The 18,970-nt window shown below is 40.2% G+C and overlaps 1 protein-coding gene across 3 annotated transcripts in view; it reads left to right on the plus strand.

The window, feature by feature from the left end:
• farp2 (FERM, RhoGEF and pleckstrin domain protein 2) overlaps nucleotides 1-15,642 on the plus strand; it is a 28,091-nt gene extending 12,449 nt beyond the window's left edge. For 2 of the 3 annotated variants that reach the window (XM_062423612.1, XM_062423613.1), the window contains exons 8-27: nucleotides 1,252-1,399; nucleotides 1,491-1,586; nucleotides 1,711-1,874; nucleotides 2,061-2,129; nucleotides 2,267-2,324; nucleotides 2,481-2,739; nucleotides 7,525-7,718; nucleotides 7,911-8,000; nucleotides 8,694-8,827; nucleotides 8,913-8,994; nucleotides 9,078-9,315; nucleotides 10,675-10,805; nucleotides 10,952-11,020; nucleotides 11,106-11,195; nucleotides 11,773-11,855; nucleotides 12,953-13,071; nucleotides 13,227-13,390; nucleotides 14,833-14,940; nucleotides 15,030-15,181; nucleotides 15,291-15,642. In XM_062423612.1, the coding sequence (XP_062279596.1) occupies nucleotides 1,252-1,399; nucleotides 1,491-1,586; nucleotides 1,711-1,874; nucleotides 2,061-2,129; nucleotides 2,267-2,324; nucleotides 2,481-2,739; nucleotides 7,525-7,718; nucleotides 7,911-8,000; nucleotides 8,694-8,827; nucleotides 8,913-8,994; nucleotides 9,078-9,315; nucleotides 10,675-10,805; nucleotides 10,952-11,020; nucleotides 11,106-11,195; nucleotides 11,773-11,855; nucleotides 12,953-13,071; nucleotides 13,227-13,390; nucleotides 14,833-14,940; nucleotides 15,030-15,181; nucleotides 15,291-15,384 (2,542 nt within the window). In that variant the 3' untranslated portion in view covers nucleotides 15,385-15,642. The remainder of the gene's footprint in view (nucleotides 1-1,251; nucleotides 1,400-1,490; nucleotides 1,587-1,710; nucleotides 1,875-2,060; nucleotides 2,130-2,266; nucleotides 2,325-2,480; nucleotides 2,740-7,524; nucleotides 7,719-7,910; nucleotides 8,001-8,693; nucleotides 8,828-8,912; nucleotides 8,995-9,077; nucleotides 9,316-10,674; nucleotides 10,806-10,951; nucleotides 11,021-11,105; nucleotides 11,196-11,772; nucleotides 11,856-12,952; nucleotides 13,072-13,226; nucleotides 13,391-14,832; nucleotides 14,941-15,029; nucleotides 15,182-15,290) is intronic. The other variant, XM_062423614.1, reaches the window with a different exon arrangement.
• Nucleotides 15,643-18,970: the final 3,328 nt, after the last annotated feature.

The raw sequence follows: 18,970 nt of genomic DNA on the forward strand, positions 1-18,970 counted from the left end.
CAGTGGGGCAGGGGAGGGCCCTAAGGAGATTTCACCGCTTAACGGATGAACAAAATTAGAATGTGGTGATGATTGGATGGATATGTCTTCCTAACATGCTGTTTGGTTGTAATCACATGGTTTTAGGTAATGCGTCTCAAATCCTGGAAGTTATAAAGGATTTAAGGTCACACTACTCGACATACAAGTCATGATACAATCTTACTGTGCTTTAAATTTTACGTGTTAATCAAAAAGAAAGATAGCAGATGGACCATCGGGCTACATACTGTATGCTGTTACTGGTCATGGCCAAGAAATAGTGTGGCATGTAACAACACTCAGAGTGTTTGACTGATTTGATTCCAGCTTGTTACCTTTGTTGCATGTCATACCTCTCTCTCTCCCCTTGTTTGCCACTTCAACATCTTTTATCCTATAAAGGCAAAAATGCCAAAGAAATCTTTAAAAAGAAAAAGAAAGTGAATGAGTACGGAAAATTTGGAATTATTCATTTAAGATTTCTTAGATAAACCGCAGTATTTCAATTTCTATTCAATGGCAATGGAACCTGTGCCGAGAACTGAGAATTGCTATGATGTGTTCCAAAAAGAGTCCTTTGAACTAAATTTAAGCAGCAACATGAAGTCAAAAAAAGAGTCCATGATTATACAAAGATTACCGACTTGGTTTTCAATGGGTTTAAACTATTCTTAGTCTTTAATCTTTTTTTGTGTGAGTGTTGTCTGTATTTAGTTAAAGGTAGCTTTCAATGCCCTCGATTTGTTTAGTGCACTTACAGAGAACATCTTTGGTATTGTAGTCCAGTGATGACTCAACTAGGTAAATTTAGATGTTGTTATTATTAACGTCAAATTATAATTTGTCATTTTATTGTTTTGTGTAACTTGTCCTTATGGAACCAGTAGTTGAATAAAACAGGCTTTAAGATGGAGCCTTGGGGAATTCCATAGGTCATGTTGGTCCATCTAGATTCATATTTGTTAGAGATTCTTTTGGAGGTCTTCAACTTAAGTTGGGCAGTGTCTGAAAACTCATCCATAGTCTTTAGTATGTATACATATGTTTTAAATGGTCAGCCATGTCAATCGGCGTACCACGATCCTAAAGGACAACAACTGCATTTTAGTGTGCATCAGGAAATCGGATGTCTAAGTTTTAGTTAACAACCTAAACAAATACCTGCCCATTTCTATAAGAACAGCATGAAGAGGATATGAGCGTTGATGTGTGTTACATTGTCTATCCTAGGGGCCAGACTCCAGCTGAATCAGATTTCCAAATCCTGGAGATTGCTCGTAAACTGGAGATGTACGGAGTCCGCTTCCACCCAGCAGCTGACCGAGAGGGCACCAAGATCAATCTGGCTGTCGCTCATATGGGCCTTCAGGTTTTTCAGGTGACTGTTGTTTTCATATCAGCTTCCCTCTGTGAACATAACCCTCAATGTTACTAAAGATTCTTCTTTCTTTTTTCTTTTGTTCTCCCAGGGTCACACAAAAATAAATACCTTCAATTGGTCCAAGATTCGTAAACTGAGCTTTAAGAGAAAACGTTTCCTGATCAAGCTCCACCCAGAGGTTCATGTACGTATAATTTAAAAGATTCAATAGGATGTCAGTTGTTTTATCTGTATGTCTCAGATTGCACATCACCTGTAAAGAACAGCTTACTTAACAGCTCCTCGTTCTTTTTGATCTTTGTTTTTAGGGTCCGCATCAGGACACTCTTGAGTTTATGATGGCCAGTCGAGACCAGTGTAAAATCTTCTGGAAGATCTGTGTGGAATACCACTCATTTTTCCGTCTCTTTGACCAACCCCAGCCCAAATCCAAAGCTGTCCTTTTCACTAGAGGCTCTTCGTTCAGATACAGGTATTAACTTGTGATATTTTGGAAAGACATGTAAAGACAGCAATGTGTTTTATATTTCAAGTCTAATGCTTGTTTGCACCAATTTTATGTTTCCTCTTACTCTGAAACACACAAGTTCATAATCAAAGATGCCGCTTCTGTGGTGTTTTTAATTATTCAGTGTTTTGATTCTAAACTCTCTTTCAGTGGAAGGACACAGAAGCAACTTGTGGATTATGTCAGGGAAAATGGAGCGAAGAGAACCCCATACCAGAGGTGTGTTTCCATATAAATACACTGAATCGGAAAGACAAGTTGTTTGTCTTTCTAATTCTTCCTCAGTGTTGGATGGGAAATATTTCCACACTGCCCTCATAATTCTAATTCTGACCTGAATTTTCGTTCTCTTTCAGGAGGAACAGTAAAATACGAATGTCTGCTCGCTCCCTAGCCACAGATGTGCCAAAACAGGTCAGTGGAGCTGCAATGTTGATGCATTTGTGAAGTTCCACAGAGGAATCTATAAATTTGAATACACTCTAATGGATAAGCTAATACAAATGTCTTCTCCTATACTACTCTCCACTTTCTTTTTACCTTGTCATGCCTGTGCTGCATTTTTTTCAGAACTTGTCATTCAATGACAGTCTCAGGGCCCCAGGCTCCCCTTCCTCAGCTACTGTGTCCTTCCACCCAGCGCACATCTCCAGTTTTCCCCCGCGAAAAGAACTCCAGCCTCAACCCCAGCCTTTGACCACACTGAGCCAGTCTCCAGCGTCTCCCCAGCAGCAACAGCTTCAGTCCCCTCTTCAAGCTACCAGACCCCCCAGCCCTCCGAAGGACGACCCTGTCAAGGCCGCTTCCCCATCTCACTACGGTTTTCAAGGTGCCCCTAGCAATCAGGCAGCAGGACACTGCAGCCCCTTGTTTGTGTGTGTAGAGAGTGGCACTTTCCAATCGCAGCCCTCCAAAAATGGCAATGAGGATAAGCTTGTTGGTAGAAGGGGAACAGGGTGCTCAGTGGGAGTGGGTGGAGGGAAAAGGAAAGGGGTTCTTACACCTGAGGCTTTTGAGGCAGAGCTTTTGCGTACAAAACAAAATTCCATGTACTCAGTGTCTAACTCACCGCTGCATGTCACTGAGGAGTTCATAGATGATGACCCCGCTGAAATTTCCTTTTACGGCGGGGGGGCCGAGGCCTACTCCTTTGGGCTTGATGATAAAGTAGATCAGTTTGATTATGTCGAGGAATCTGACCTCAGCAAAAACAGGATCTTTAGCGTGGGCATTGAAGACCTGAATGGGAGTACCAATCCCTTCCCGGATAGTATCGTAGGTAATTCTGAGACCAGCTCTTTGGCTAATAACCGCTCCGAGTGTAGTTCCCTGGACAACCTGGGGCTCAGCTCCGCAGGTGAGTCCATGTCATTGGGCTACGGAGTCCCTGACTCTTCCTCGCTGCGCCTGCCAGGGTCTGACATCCAGTCAGAGGCCAGCTCAATGGTCAACTTCCCAGCGTACTCTGTACGCTCTGAGAGCAGCTCTGCTGTACAGTTCAGTGACCTGGTAGAGCAGCTGGAGCAGCTCAGCTACCCGCCCACAGCCACCGAGGGCTCTGGGAACGGCAGCTCCGATTCAGACTCGGATTGGGGCTCCGACAGTGTCCTTCCCCCTGAGCAGAACCTGTTTTACAGTAATCCTCTGACAGGGACCAGTGGAATAGAGGGTTTCCTCCTCCAGTGTCATAACCTGCAGACCCTGGCACTCGCAGACCCCTCTGGATCACCTCATATTAAAATGTAAAGCACACGTCCTTACAGCACTTGAAGCCTCAGTCACGGGCTGTCCAAATTATAGATGTTTATAAAAGAAGTGGCATTTTAATTAACAGTAATTATATGCAGCAGCATTTCACTCTTTACTAATAGTTCAACTTAACAACACTTTTGACTTTCAATCATTTTAGATAACAAAGATGGTTGGAAACGTATTGATTGCTGATGTCCAGCCACTTTTAAGTTTATTTTCAACAGCCTTCATGTAAGTCATTGATTTGACACGGTCACATTGTGGTGCTTTTTTTAAAAATCACTCCTGTCTTCTCATGAAACTTTGCTTATTAAGTTAATTTCATGAGATTCTTGAATGACATAGTCTTTCTTTATTGTCAGGTGTCTTATCATAACATTCAGGCTATTTAGAGCAAATGTTGATCATACATTCGGGTTATATGCCTTAAGCATTCAGAAAATGCAAAACATTTTGAGCTTTATATCTTAAACACGTTTTTTGTTATTTTAATCACAAATATTCAAGGTAGCATAGGAATGTCTTGTTAGATCTGCTTCCCAAACTCAGGATGTCAGAAGGATAATGTTCTGCATTCACCTTTTAATTTAATGTCCTGGCATAATAGGTTTCAATTTAATTACATTCAAAAATAGCGATAAGAGGAGTATTTGATTCATGTAATGTTTCTAGCATACTTTAACGATAACTTGACAAATAAAAATGTGATATCCTAATCATAAAAGTACTTAAACGTTTAACTACCATTATGATCATTGCCAGTAATAATCATCATCGTCTGGCCCTTAAATCAAATGACTTAGATGGTACGTCTTGTGAAGTGCAGAGTAGTGGGTGATAATCTGTCTCTAATCTCAGGGTTCAAATGAAACCGATCGTTGTCCAGGTTCAGTGATCCTTCTGTGTTTAACGTTTCTTAACAAGACATGCCATGGACCCACTTTTCCATTTGCACTCTTGGTACTAAGCTTCACTGACACCTGCTGGCTGAAGTGGATGTCGTCATTTTTCACATCACACTAGTCCACAGCAGGTAATAGAAGTCAGAACATTTTCTTTACATTTTGTTAGGTTTATGATGTCTTTATAGGATTTAAAATAAAAAGCTCCACCAAAATAGACAACACAAATATTAATAATACTTAACGTTGAGCTGCGTTGAAGAATGTAAGCAGTGTACTGATGAGCCATTGAGTACACTGTTCACACCACTTGCTACAAAAATGAATGTATCATCTTACAAGTATGTAAGTCTTTATGCTTCTGTATAACACTAGCTAAATTTAGTCACCTGTGTACGATAGTTTGATACGATAGTACTTCCTAATTATTAAAATTTAGAATGCAGAGCATCTAGATGTAGCGCTTTTCAACATTTGAAACCATCAATGTTTGTAACTTCCGGGAAACCCTTTGAGTCCATTAGATACAGTTTTTAATGTACCACCAGTGTGTGGTTAAAGATTGATATTGCTTTGTCTCTTTCTGACATGTGGCCTTAACAAATGTTTCAGGGTTTTGGCGTTAGCTATCTTTAGAATACCAACAACACGGTATTCTGTTTATTGGAAGGAAACGGAGATCTTTTGCACATTAGCGATGACTTTTGTCAGTGCTTATTTTTATATTAGCTGGAATTTTTTTTACGTTGTTGAAAGAGTTGATATAGGAACGATAGATTGCAGTCATGTGGTCAGTCACTAATATACTAGCATGGACGAAATTATGCATGCTTAATCATTTCATTATATTTTTACAGGCCAACATGCAGGCATCAGATATGGTATCTGGTCGCGTCGAGTTGGTTTTCCTCGTGCCATAGAACATGTGATATTGTGTCGATGACAAACTAATGAATAGTATTTTGTTACATCACTGATGTAATTCCCTCCTCCAAATCCAATTTTAATTTTCTTGGCATTTTCTTCTCTGTACATGTTACAGAGTCTCCTTTTTTGTCTGCCGCACTTGCACCGCAGTGCCTTAAAGCACTTACTTTAACTCTTTTGATGCAGTATGCTTTCATGCATATCTCAGGTGTACGTTCCTGTCTGTTTTTCAATACGTTTTAGGATGTTTCCCCAGTGAACATCTACGAGGGGAAAGGGGCTGATCTAAATGACTGTTTTTTTCCCTCATTGTCATTTTAGAGGATGGCAAATAGCAGTGTGTTTGCAATCTCTCTCTACAGTCACAAGTGTGGACAGTTGTTTCTGTGTCACCTTGGGGAGTGTGGAACATTATTTTCTTTCAGGTGCTTTTTTTTTTGCCATGTGACACTTCACACATCTGAACTAAAGATATAAATGACGGGGCTGACAATTATTATATAACCAGCTAAGCAAACTGCACTTAGGCACCAAGTAATCATCACGTAATCCTGAAACATGTATATTTTACTAATTATAAACAACCTGTACTTATGTTTGTATGTTTTTACTCTCAAGAATAAAGTAATCACTTTTGGGTACCATGAATGTCAGACTTAAAATTATTTTTGCGCTGCAGACTGGTGATGTAATTCTTCTCAACAGCTTTTAACATAAGCCCACAGAGGTTTTAGATATTCTTTAAAATGTTACCTCGCCCTCTGTCTTTGCCTTCTGTCTAATTCTTCCAGTAGATTTGTTTGGGACTGATAATATTGTGCAGAAATGTGCTGTTTTTATTGTGTTTTTGAATCATTTAAAAAGTTGGAGTTACATACAAACTGTCTCAGTCGACTTAGTGTCCCACATGTTATCCTGTCCTTTTTTTATTTCTAGATGACTTTATCACATGTCCTTCGAGAGAGTTGAAGCTAATTATCCAATTAGTTCTCCTGTGTAACATTGGGGGGGGGGGGTAGTGGTGACGAAGCAATACGTGGAGCAGTTTCTCTTTCTACTTGAAGCAACGGACTCGTATGCTGTTGGGGGTTGGGTCGAACTCGTACACAAGCTTCCTCAACCTAATTCCAGCTGAGTGACTGTGTATGTGTGTGTGTGTGTGTGTTTTGCTCCCTGTTTAAACAGGCTTTGTGCCAAGCCATTCCACAGCAAACCCCCGTCCTCCCGCTATGGAGCCCGATGGCCGTTCTCTTTCCCTGTCGTGTCAGTCCCTTGTGGAGCACTTCAGATAAACTATAAACAACTCCATGCCCTCCAGACAGGCCGCATTCCTGATAAGTCCTTGCGTGAGCAATTATTTCCGGGTCGACTAGTGACTTTTTTTTTTTTTCCCCTCTCAGCCTTCCCCCACTCCTTTTTTTTCTTTCTTTTTTTTTTTCTAAGAGAAGTGGAAGAACAGCTGTGGTGACCCATGACTCAGTAAAGAGGATATCCTAGCGTTTTGTCTCCTGATTTGTTGTGTAGCAAAGCTCACAGGCAGAACAAAAGCAGTAGAGGCAGTTCTCTGTAATGGAATCGGGTCTCAGTGAAGTTGGCAATGAATCATTTGTCCTTCTTTGAAAACAATGGCGAGGAGGTGGGGGGGAATGTAGGAACCCTTACTTGCTTTAGTCTACCCTTGTCTCCCCTTTCATTTGTGGCCAGTGTGTGAGATGAACCATCCGACTTGTTTGGTTTAAAAAGTGCAGTTTTTCATCTGAGAGGAAATAAGATGATTGTGTAAAAACAGGTTAGGTGAAGATGAAGTTTACTGTTGTATATTCTAGCGTGCACAACACTTGCTCCAGTATGTTATTGTGAAAAGTTCCACTCTGAAGAGACTTTAAACTCCCCCTGTTTCAAAAACATGTGGTCTGTTTGGGAAGACCAATCCTAATTTCATTTAAAGAGGCTGTTCATCTCTCTTGAATGATTCTGAATGGCTATCATTATAATGGCATCCAGTTTTTAATTTGTCTTTTCCCGTCTTCCAGGAGATTCGGTCGTGGACAGCCCCCAACTCTCCCCCTCACCCTTCAACTCCAAGGGTCCCCTCTGCATGTCGCCCTCCTTCCAGATGTCGACCCTCAGCCTGCCGGGCCAGGCTGTGACGCCTCTGCAAAGCCCCATCCTGAGCGAGGTGGGCACCAATGCCAGGCTAGAGGAGGAGGAGGAGGGCAGGAGGAAGGTACACTGCTTAAATGCCACCCTTCCACCCCCTGCCTCAAACCCCTTGTAGGAGTTTAGACCCAGTAGTGTTTGGATAACGGAGGGGGAAATACATTTTCACCTCTTTATCACTGTGGCATAGTAAGATTGTATTTTTTTCTCATAGTAGAAGTAGTCTGAAGTTGAAACTAATATGTGTCTTTCCCCTCAGCGATATCCCACCGATAAAGCCTACTTCATTGCCAAAGAGATTCTGACCACAGAGCGAACGTACCTGAAAGACCTTGAAGTCATCACAGTGGTGAGTTGTTAAAATCACAACTCACAAATCACAATTTTTCCGGATCATAATTTTTTCTCACAGTACTTAGGCACAACATATTTTAAAAGACAAGTGTGTAAGATTAAGCGGTATCCAGCAGAAAGGACCAAACAGGTTCTCCTACTCGCTTTTGAAGAGGAGGAAGGGGTGTTCAGTTGGTTGCAATCTGCATCCTCACCACTAGATTTCACTAAATCCTAAACACTGGTCCTTTTTAATGATAAAAATATCTATTGTAATATGTGTTCAAGAATAATTAACAAAGCATCTCGTCTGCTCTTTAGAACGCATTTGAACAAAGAACAGTAGTGGAAAATTGATGACAACAATATTTCTCCAAGTTCAATAAAAACTTGATGAGTTAAAACCCAATCAGTCATTTATGAATATAATCCGCACAAAAAATGGACAGACACCTAATGACGAAAACTGTTGCCGTAAAGAGTGTGATTTGCAACACACTGAAATACACGTTAGAGCGTAATATGAAACGATAGATGTTTTTCTATGGTCACACAACATCTGTCATCATGTCAAACAGTCCTAAACGAGACCATACCTAAACTGACATTGTGATCTTCATATGCTGAATCGTGCAGCCCTGGTAAACACTATTGTATTTTTATTAGGAGAATGTGCATCAATAGTCTAACGTCCCTCTTCTGTTCCCAGTGGTTTCGCAGTGCTGTGATCAAAGAAAACGCCATGCCCGAAGGTCTGATGACCCTCCTTTTCTCCAACATCGACCCCATCTACGAGTTCCACCGAGGCTTCCTCAAGGAGTTGGACCAGAGGCTGGCTCTCTGGTAGGTTCCTCACAAGTGTTTGTGTGTGTGATGAGAAATATCAAAGCCTCTTGATGAGATGGAAGCTAATTCTCCATATCCTCAGGGAGGGTCGCTCTAACGCTCACGTCAAAGGGGACTACCAAAGGATTGGTGATGTGATGCTGAGGAACATGTGTTCTCTTAAGGTGAGAATACTTTGCTTAGCACTCTATTTAAAATCTCCTCTTCGTGTTTATCAGACTAACAGAGTGCCTTGTTCTCTCCTCAGGAATTCACCAGCTACCTACAGAAGCACGACGAGGTGTTGACAGAGCTGGAGAAAGCCACCAAGAGGCTGAAGAAGCTGGAGACTGTTTACAAAGAGTTTGAGCTGCAGAAGGTCTGCTACTTACCCCTCAACACATTCCTGCTCAAGCCCATCCAGCGCCTCATGCACTACAAGCTCATCCTGGAGAGACTATGCAAGCATTATTCTCCTGCACACCGCGATCACGATGACTGCAAGGGTGAGTTTTTCACAAGTCCTCTCACCTAATGTTCATATGATAACACCATCTTACTTGTTAGTGGAAGAAGGCTTCAGCAGCAGACCAGTTTTCTAGAACTCTGTCAGTCCTCATCCTGTTTATTTGTATAAACTTAATTTATCTCATGAGAAACTGAGGACGAAATGAAAGATTTACTTTATAAAATTGGTAGAAATTGATGATGTTTCTTAGAGGAAACACCTTCAGACTTCTATATTATATTAAACCTACTTACTGATAACTAAATAATAACAAACTTAATTTGCATAGCAGTAAACAAAGCGCAGACACAAGTGTTTTCTGTTAAAGAACATTAATAAACATTATACATTTAAAAAGCTGCTTCTTACAGGACTTATGTGTGTTTACTGTTAATCTACAGACATGCACTTGTGTACATGTGATTGTAATGTAACATGTTGTTCTCATATCTGAAAGCCACTGAGACACATTTACATAAATGTCCCAACAGCAGTGTTAGTGTCAGACCTGACACAGTGTTGCATTTCTGCAACACTGTGAGCACAAGTGTGAATTGAATTGCAGCAGATTAAAGGCTGCAACAGCACAGCACACATAGATTACATGCAGGCAATTTAACAACATTATAATAAGTGTATGACTTAATTGTCATCTTTTATGCAGAAATTTAAATCAGTTTTACAAACACAACTTGTGTCACATGAGTCCAATATATTATTCCACCAGCTAGTGGAGGGACACAAAAAAGAACTCTTGCACTGTCGTTGTAACCATTAGATTTGCTGACTCAGTATATTTAAAATGTTCTTTTATGCTTCATGAAAGTCCAGCAAACATGCTTTCCATTAAGCATGTGAGGAAATAGGAATGAAATGAGTCCCAACTTAATATTTAGTCAGATATTATAAAACAGGCAGCAGAATTTCCAACTAGTCAAGTATGAAATTGGAAAAGAAAAATGTAGTAAAGCTTTTAGCACAGGCAAACTGTCCTTACTCTAATGATGCTCATTAATTAAGGCTGCAGTGATTCAAAATCCATCACTGATGCATCCTGTGAGAGAACTGACGACACTCTTTTTCCTTCATATCATAACTTTCTCACTCTATCACATCTGGTAGCAAATGTAACATGACTGCTGTGCCTCTGCCCAGATGTTCCTGTCATGTCTGAATAAAGATGGAAACCATTTCCATAATAGAATGTAGTAGATATTTGTGGTTTTACTTCAAATAATTATTCCTTAGAAAAATAAGTTCTGTGCGCTCCTCTTTCCTTGGTTATATCATCATTAAGGCAGAGTAGTTATAAGACACTGATGTAAGCATTTTTCTTCATAATGTTGTCTCCACACAGAGGCTCTGAAGGAGGTGGCGGAGATAGCGACTCAGCTCCAGAGCAGTCTCATCCGGTTGGAGAATTTCCAGAAGCTAACCGAGCTGCAGAGAGACCTGATTGGAATAGAGAACTTAACAGCACCGGGCAGGGTGAGTGCAGTGACACAGAGCAGAGGGTAGAGGGCGCTGCAAAACTGTGTTTTTAAAAAAAGTGTCACACACACACACACACACACACACACACACACACACACACACTCCAACACACTCCAACAAGCTTTGTTGTTGTGTTTTAGGAATTCATTCGAGAGGGATGTCTGTACAAGCTCACCAAGAAGGGGCTGCAGCAGAGAATGTTCTTCCTGGTTAGTATAAAAACTGTTATTAAAGCTTCAATAACTACAAATCATCTCACTTTACATCTAACTCTTTTTTTATATTATTTTTCAGTTCTCAGACATGCTCCTCTACACAAGCAAAGGTGTTACAGCGACCAATCAGTTCAAAGTGCACGGACAGCTGCCTCTTCACGGCATGATCGTGAGTACTCAAAGCTCTGATTCATCCTATCTTATCATTAACCTGCACCTGCCCTGTAAAGATCCCATGATGCATGGGAAAGCTAGGATTTTCACTATCAGCTGATCACTATTAAGAAGGGAGGGGCCTCGGTCTCCTAACTTTACATGTCTCTGTTTAACTCCCGGCTGCAGCTCATAGTGCTCGACGCACCGGTAAGTTATCTGAGCTCTGCCGGCTCGGACGCCCAAACCCAACCCTTCTTCTCCTATGCTTACGTAGCCCCCAAAAAAAGCACACCTAGCACAATCACATCAGCACTTGTAATTATAAGATTAGGTAGTGTTTTTCCTCTTACAGAAACTGTTAAGTGTGTTTTTTTTTCTGGGTGCTGATGAGAGGCTGGACGAGATGTATAGATACTCCAGCAAAGAGCTCTCTGTGACTTGAGAGTCCAACTTTCTCACTTTGTTTCCCTTTTGTCAGTTCCCAGTCATTCATTAAATCATTCACTGTGAACAAAGTTGTTGAGGTTAGCATCAGAAGGAGGCGTCTGAATTTGAACTGAATACCTCCGATTGTCTCTTTTTGTCTTCAGGTTGAGGAAAGTGAGAATGAGTGGTCAGTGCCACACTGCTTCACCATTTACTCAGCTCAGAGGACCATTGTGGTGGCTGCCAGGTGAGAATTGTGAACTGGGTTATAGGTTAAACTAGATTCAGGTAGATGTGAAGAGTCTTATTTTAAAATGTGTGCAGAAATCAGTTATTTTTGTGTAAATGATTACACTTAGTTTCCTCTTATAAAACACAACATACATTCAGTCTGAAAAGACTAGAATATATTTTTGGCACATTTTGATCATAAAAAAATCAACTTTATACAGTTTTTAATGTAATTTCAGTGCCTAAAGGATGATTCCAGTTTATCATTAACCCTGCATGGAAAAAAAACAGCCACTCAGTGCATCAATTCAGTGTGGAGGCAAACAAGTTGAATCAGGCTCAAATTCTGCAATCAAAGACATGCAAACTCTCATTCCTGTAGATTACTTTCTAACATTAAACATTAAATACTTGTTTTCTTCTTGGAAGTTCATCCAATCCTGTAATTCCCCCAATTGCTCATCTTACAGGTACCTGAATAACACACCCACACACAGCCCAACCAGACAATCCTACAGACTCCAGAAACCTCACAGATAGCTGAAATGATTTGGAAGAGATAACAGATAAACTGATCATGTGATAGCGCGTGCAGTAAAACAGTGGAGTCATCCTTTTAACAATAAACAAGCAGACATACATATTATAATACAGACTGAAAAAACATTAAAATCAGACTCTGAAATATGCTCATAAAACAATTACAAAGAAACATGTTAGTAATTGTGATTTGTTAATTCAGCTCTGCATGCTGTGTAAATTCATGCATGATGTAATAAGATAATATAAGATAATCCTTTATTAGTCCAATGATTGGGAATTTACAGTGTTACAGCTACAACAACATGGATAGTAAAAATAGAAAGTAAATAAAATAAATAAATAAATGAAATTAACATTAAAAAAATAAAGAACGAAAGAACAATAAATGAGTAAACAAGCAATATAAACAATAGGAGAAATAAAAATAGTAACAGTGTGAACAGGAGGAATATGATATTGTCAGAATGATAATATGATACTGCACAGCTTTTAAAGAACTGAAAGAAATATTGTACCTAAAATACTGCTATAAGTGTGTTGTTGAGTCATTATCTCTGTTTGTGGTTTCAGCTCTAAAGTAGAGATGGGCAAGTGGATCGAGGATCTGAACATTGCCATCGACATGGCCAAGAAGTCACAGGAGAAATCCAGCATCTTCCTCGATCCAGGACTCAGCGATCACTCCAACCGTAAGAGCGTCTGCTGACATCACACTTAAGTGAAGATGAACAGTGTCTGTTGAGAGGAAACATGTTTTATGTGGTTATTTTACACTTTCATCAGCCGTTTAAAATGTGTAGTATATCCTCCTCCTTCCCTCCCCTCCTCCTCCCTCCTCCCTCAGGATCGTCTGACGAGGTTTCTCTGGAGCAGGAGTCGGAGGATGACATGAACTCCTCCCGCACCTCACTGGATAAGCAGACGCATCACCGTGCCAACACAACCATGCACGTGTGCTGGCACCGCAACACCAGCGTGTCTATGTCTGATCACAGCCTGGCTGTGGAGGTACTCCTCCTCCGCCCGCATTAAAACACACACACACACACACCAAAACACACACACACACACAGAAACCAAAACACAGACGACAGCTCACACACCTAAATGCCATTCATCATTACTCAGAGTCGAGAAAAAAGGGCCATTGTTGCTTGGTGGTGGATCTCGGTGTTTCCCCTTCTCTTCCTAACCCTTTAATTTTCCTTCAGTTCCCTCTTTTCTTCCCTTGGTGACTGTTAGCATCCTGCCTTCCTGCTGTTTTACAGAACTTGTTCTTTATTCCTTATGCAGTTGATAGCAGTTCAATAATGTGCATGCAAAAAATGATCTGTCACTAACATTTTCCACTCCACAGACCTGGAGGATTTCCTGTCTGCTCTTTTCTTTTTCCGTTTCTTCCTCTCCAAGCTAACACGTTAACACTTCCTTTTCCCCCTTGTCCATCTCTCCATCTCTTTCTTCTCTTCTTTGAAACCCTCTCAGTCTTCGGCTCTCCGGCCGTCTCACCAGAGCTCCCTCCTCGCTATCTGCTCGGTCAGGGCCAAAGACCAAACACCATCACACATGTTTGCTGGTACCGAAACCAGAACCTGTCACTCACTGATTACCTGCGCATGAACCAGGTACCAGAGCCACGGGCCATGATAGATCTATGTAGAAAGCATAACTGCTTTAATAATATTTAACCATGTATAGAATTAATCACATGTTGAAATGACATGAATAACACATTTTTAAAAAACGTATTTCACTCTAATTTATTTGTCAAGATACAAAAGGGAACAGGTTTTAGCACCCACACACAAAACATCCATTCTTATCTATAACCACCCCAACAAATAATGTCAATACATAGAAATAACAATAAAACAGATTTAGGAAAAATGTCAGAATGAAGGTTATTGAATAATTAAGCAACATTTTCTCAGCAAAGTTAAAAAAGTTAGAAAAGTAGCAGTGGTAACAATATATTATATTATACAATATATTTGATTATCAGTTAATATAATGATCTGCACATTATTTCATTTCTCAGTCCATACAATTTTCAAAAATAGTTGATGTCTTCTAATGTTATTTTATTCATTTAACAACCTGTAACCAGTGTTTTGCTTTTCTTTCTTAAAATGTCAATGAAATTATTATCAAATAGTTGCAGATAAATTCTCTTTTCACTAATCGATTATATATTTCAGCTCTTTCTGTAAATGGAAACAGTTTATCACCGCTTTGAAGTAAAGTAACATCATGCATCAGCACTTCATACTTAACATCCCTAGTTAACATAAAATATTCCCTCCATGTAACGAGTGAAATATTTTACAAGCAGGCGCTCACACACAGCTACACATCACTGACTCCTTTGAATTTATAATGAAACATCACTTACAGTCATTAAATTATGGCTGTGCAGCCTTTTTAACATCCTCCTCTCTCCCTCTGAGCAGAACCAGCTGTCAGGTTACCTCCTGAGAAAGTTCAAGAACAGCAACGGCTGGCAGAAACTCTGGGTGGTTTTCACCAACTTCTGCCTATTCTTCTACAAGACTCACCAGGTTAGCAAACACACCTGTGCTTTCTGTCATGTAGTTTTGTTATTATACACATACACGCTAGAATTGAATACATGTTGTTGTGTTTGCAGGATGACTTCCCGCTGGCTAGTCTGCCTCTGCTCGGCTACACGGTCAGCACACCGGAGGAGTCGGACAGCATTCACAAGGAGTACGTCTTCAAACTGCAGTTCAAGTCTCATGTTTACTTTTTCCGGGCAGAGAGCGAGTACACCTTCGAGAGGTAAACGCACATCGACTTGTTCCTAATAAATTCTACCACAGCACATGTATCAACCTCCAAGTTTATCCTCCGACATGACACCACACGCTGTCTTCTCTTCTTCTCACAGATGGATGGAGGTGATCAAGAGTGCAGCCAGCACCACGGGCCGGATGAGCCTGCTCATACCTAAAGGAGGTCCCATGGAGATAAACGGAAACTGAATCAAACATGATGTTGCACCTGGAGGCTGGGCCTCTAGCACATCATCATCATCATCAAAGACTCTGTTCAGTCTCTTACTCTGTTATTTTCAACTGAATCAAAGATTTGGAACAATAACAAGCAGCGACTGATTGAAGTGTTAACATGAGTTATAATGATCTGTGCGTTTTTTTGTTGTTGTTTTTTTTTTCTTGATTAATGATGTAAATGATAACATTTGTACGAGTATACAGGATATAATGAAAGGGAGACGTGTACATTGTGATCCGTTAGCGCATGCATAGCACATTTACATAGACTCATACTGTGGGAAATACTGTCAAACGGGGCCAACTCAATAACCTTCACTTCAGGCTTTTTAAAAAGGACTTTTCTCCTCAACACATAACGACTGAAGCTTTGTGGGGTTCAGCATTGTACGACGGCAGGAACACAGATGATAATACAGTACGTGGAAAATGAAGGTACTCCGGATAGCATGTGGATAAAATATCCAGCTCTCTTCATCATCTTTTAGAAAGGGTCAGAGGAGTGTGTGTGAGGCGGAGGAGAGCAAGAAGGTTCATTGAACGTTGAAAAATGAGTTTGAGAGCAGAAGTCGTTAAAATTTTGAGAGAAACACGAGCTGAATAAAAGCAGTATTTATTTCAAAGACAAGCAACTGAGGCCAGTCCAGGTCGGAGGTTTTACTCACCTGTAAAAGGAAGGTTGAACGTGCTGAAAAGGGAAGCCGCTCTGCTTAATACTTGTGATTTAGAACGGTCAGTTTGGTGCTACGCTCTCTCTAATGTACGTAATCATTTATCCTGTTTTTTTTTGTTTTGCACAGGGATAACAACGTGAGGAAATACTATAGTGGGTTAGTGTTGAATCTGTGTAAAAGTTGCAGATATTTTTTTCCTTGTAAACAAACCAGAAGAACATATTTTGTTAATCGTACCTGGTGATAACGTGTCGCTGTGTGTCAGACTGTTAGGATCTGACACGCAGCACATCTGTGTAGGTCTGAGCTATAACAGGCAGGTATTTAGTGCGCTACATGCAACCATGGTATTGTTTGGTATATATTTTTTATGAAGACTGGAATCTTTACCTTCATGTGAGAGTGTGATTGTGTGTGTGTGTGTGTGTGTGTGATTGTGTGTGTGTGTGTGTGTGCGGAGAAGCCAATGGTGTAGTCCTCCCTACACTTGCCCTGCCTCTGGAGCTGTAACAGAAGGTGATGATGGAGGTCATCTCAAAAAAAAAAAAAAAAAACCAGGGGACACTCAGTGTGTAAGAGACTGTTACAGTTAACAAACAGTATGTTACGCCTATTTATTGTTAAGCATGTCATCGGGGCCGCGCTCCTCGATGCCCTCATGTAGTCTTCATGTTATTCCATTGAAAACCTAACAAATAAAAGCTCATTTGAATCAAAGCTGTCGTTTCACATACTGATTTAACTGAAGACATCTTGCCTGCAGATGTCTGGATAAATATTTGTACCACTAGACTTTTATTAGAGTTTCTTTACGGTATGACATTACAAGAAGCTTTTATTTGCTGAATCACTAAAGCTGTGTTTACGCAACACTGACATGTTGCCATATCAGATCAGTTTTAGCCACCAGCTTGCATCATCTTTGACATGCAATGCTTGACATTCAAAACAAGCTGCACTCATCCATCAGAAAACTTGCAATTTCCATACTCTTCACACAAAAGGCAGAAACTTTTACATAGCACACAAATGAAAATCAAATGGGATAATCAGTAATGTTGTCAGGGAATCACAATATATAATGGTTATCACTGATTTTTGATCATTGTTGCATTTTAGAAAAAATTGAAACATTTTGCAGAAGTCAGAGTTTGAAAGTATATAAATTAACAATGACTGTTAGAAACTTTTATTTTATTCGTTTAGTGTGTTGTAGTGGTGGCTTAAAGGTTTGAGAAGCTAATTTGTGACCTGAGAGTCACCAGTTCAATCTCCTGGCCCAGCAGGATAAAGCTAGGTGGGAGAAAGGGAAAAAGCAGCACCTGCCCCTCCCTCATTACCACCAACTGAGCTGCAATTGAGCAAGGCCCTGATTAACCCAACCTGTTTCAGTAGAGCTGCTCCAGTAGCTGGCAGATCAGACTGTGGTTGTACTGGACAGTTTCCAGGTGTGAAAAAAGAAACGGTGAGGTAATTATTTATAGTGAATCATACAGTCTTACCAAAAAAATGACTTCACTGCATCGGTTCATTTCTTCTGTTAAGGATGAAGTTTAGACGAAGTTCAGTTTTATCAGAGGCGCCAAACCTTTAGATATTCACAAGACGTGTAAGAAATCATCTGAAATACAGTAAACTGTATGTTGTAAAGCAGATAGCATTACACCACAATTTAAACTATAGTGTGTCTCTCAACACATTGAAACATATTGACAGTAATCACAAGAAAATAAATTGCTTTTTTTCTCCTTTGAAGTAATATATGCAAACACATGTTGTATTGATTTAGTTGACTGAGGCTTAAGCACTGAAACCTGGGCTACTATGAGGTGTCCATGCAGAGGACTGAGGAGAGGACTGTTTTGCATTTTTTTAATGTGTGTAGGAAAGAATTTAGCAAGTGTCTTTGACTCTGCAAGGGCAATTTTCACTTCTTAATTTTGCAATCATAAAACACTGCAACAAGGCCCCACTGATACATAAAATTTATACAGAGTTGTTGTTTTTGTGCTGGAATGTTTAACAATTTAGTTGAATGTCATGGCAATGGACAAATAAAAATCCTTTTCTGTGATGTAAAGAGTCCCCGTCTCTTAACGGAGATGTGCAAATCTGTCGAGCAGTCGCGAACAAAGCGGGGCATTCCTCAGGCGTGTCCAAACAGCTTGAACAGTGGGTGGGGCGGCTTCCCCTGAAATGCCAATATTGCTCATCTGCCAAAGAAATCTGTTCAAACCATTTTGGTGTCAGGGAGTGGAGAAGGTGTGTGGAGCCGCTTACTGTCTGCTGTCGAGGTGTTTGTCTTTGAAAACGACGTGGCTCCCACCGTGGTTGCTATTTATTATGACTTGGATTTGTTAGTTATCTAATAGGTGTAGTAGCAGTCAAATTTTTACATTCACACCATGATGAAAGTGTTAAATTCAAATCTTTACTGCTACTACTGATAGTAATCATTGCTGGATTATGATATAGTCCTTTCACTGTATTCCCTTCAACACTAGCAGGGCGGAAACAGCATCTTGTAAACACTGAGGCCACAAGCAGAAGTCCTGAACAGCACAAGTAACAGTATATGTACATTACTAACATATACAATAAGAGTATAACATGACAAAATTTGTACCACTGACATGAATAGAACATCTGAATAGGTAGAACTGTCTATATTTTAAGTCAAATTTTGAATGGAGGGCTTTTTATAGAGTAATCAGGAGGTTTTACATGCTTTACTTACTGTATAAGAATGTTTTCTATGGGGCTGACCTTTGAAAACTGTACAGGATATAACTATTAACTAATAGAAGTAGTGTTATGCAAAGAACTCTGTAGAAGAAGAAGTCTGTAGCAGCTTCATTTGAAGGGGTCACATCAGGGTATCA

This window comes from Scomber scombrus, chromosome 8 (genome assembly GCF_963691925.1).
Source record: "Scomber scombrus chromosome 8, fScoSco1.1, whole genome shotgun sequence".
Classification (NCBI taxonomy): Eukaryota; Metazoa; Chordata; class Actinopteri; order Scombriformes; family Scombridae; genus Scomber; species Scomber scombrus.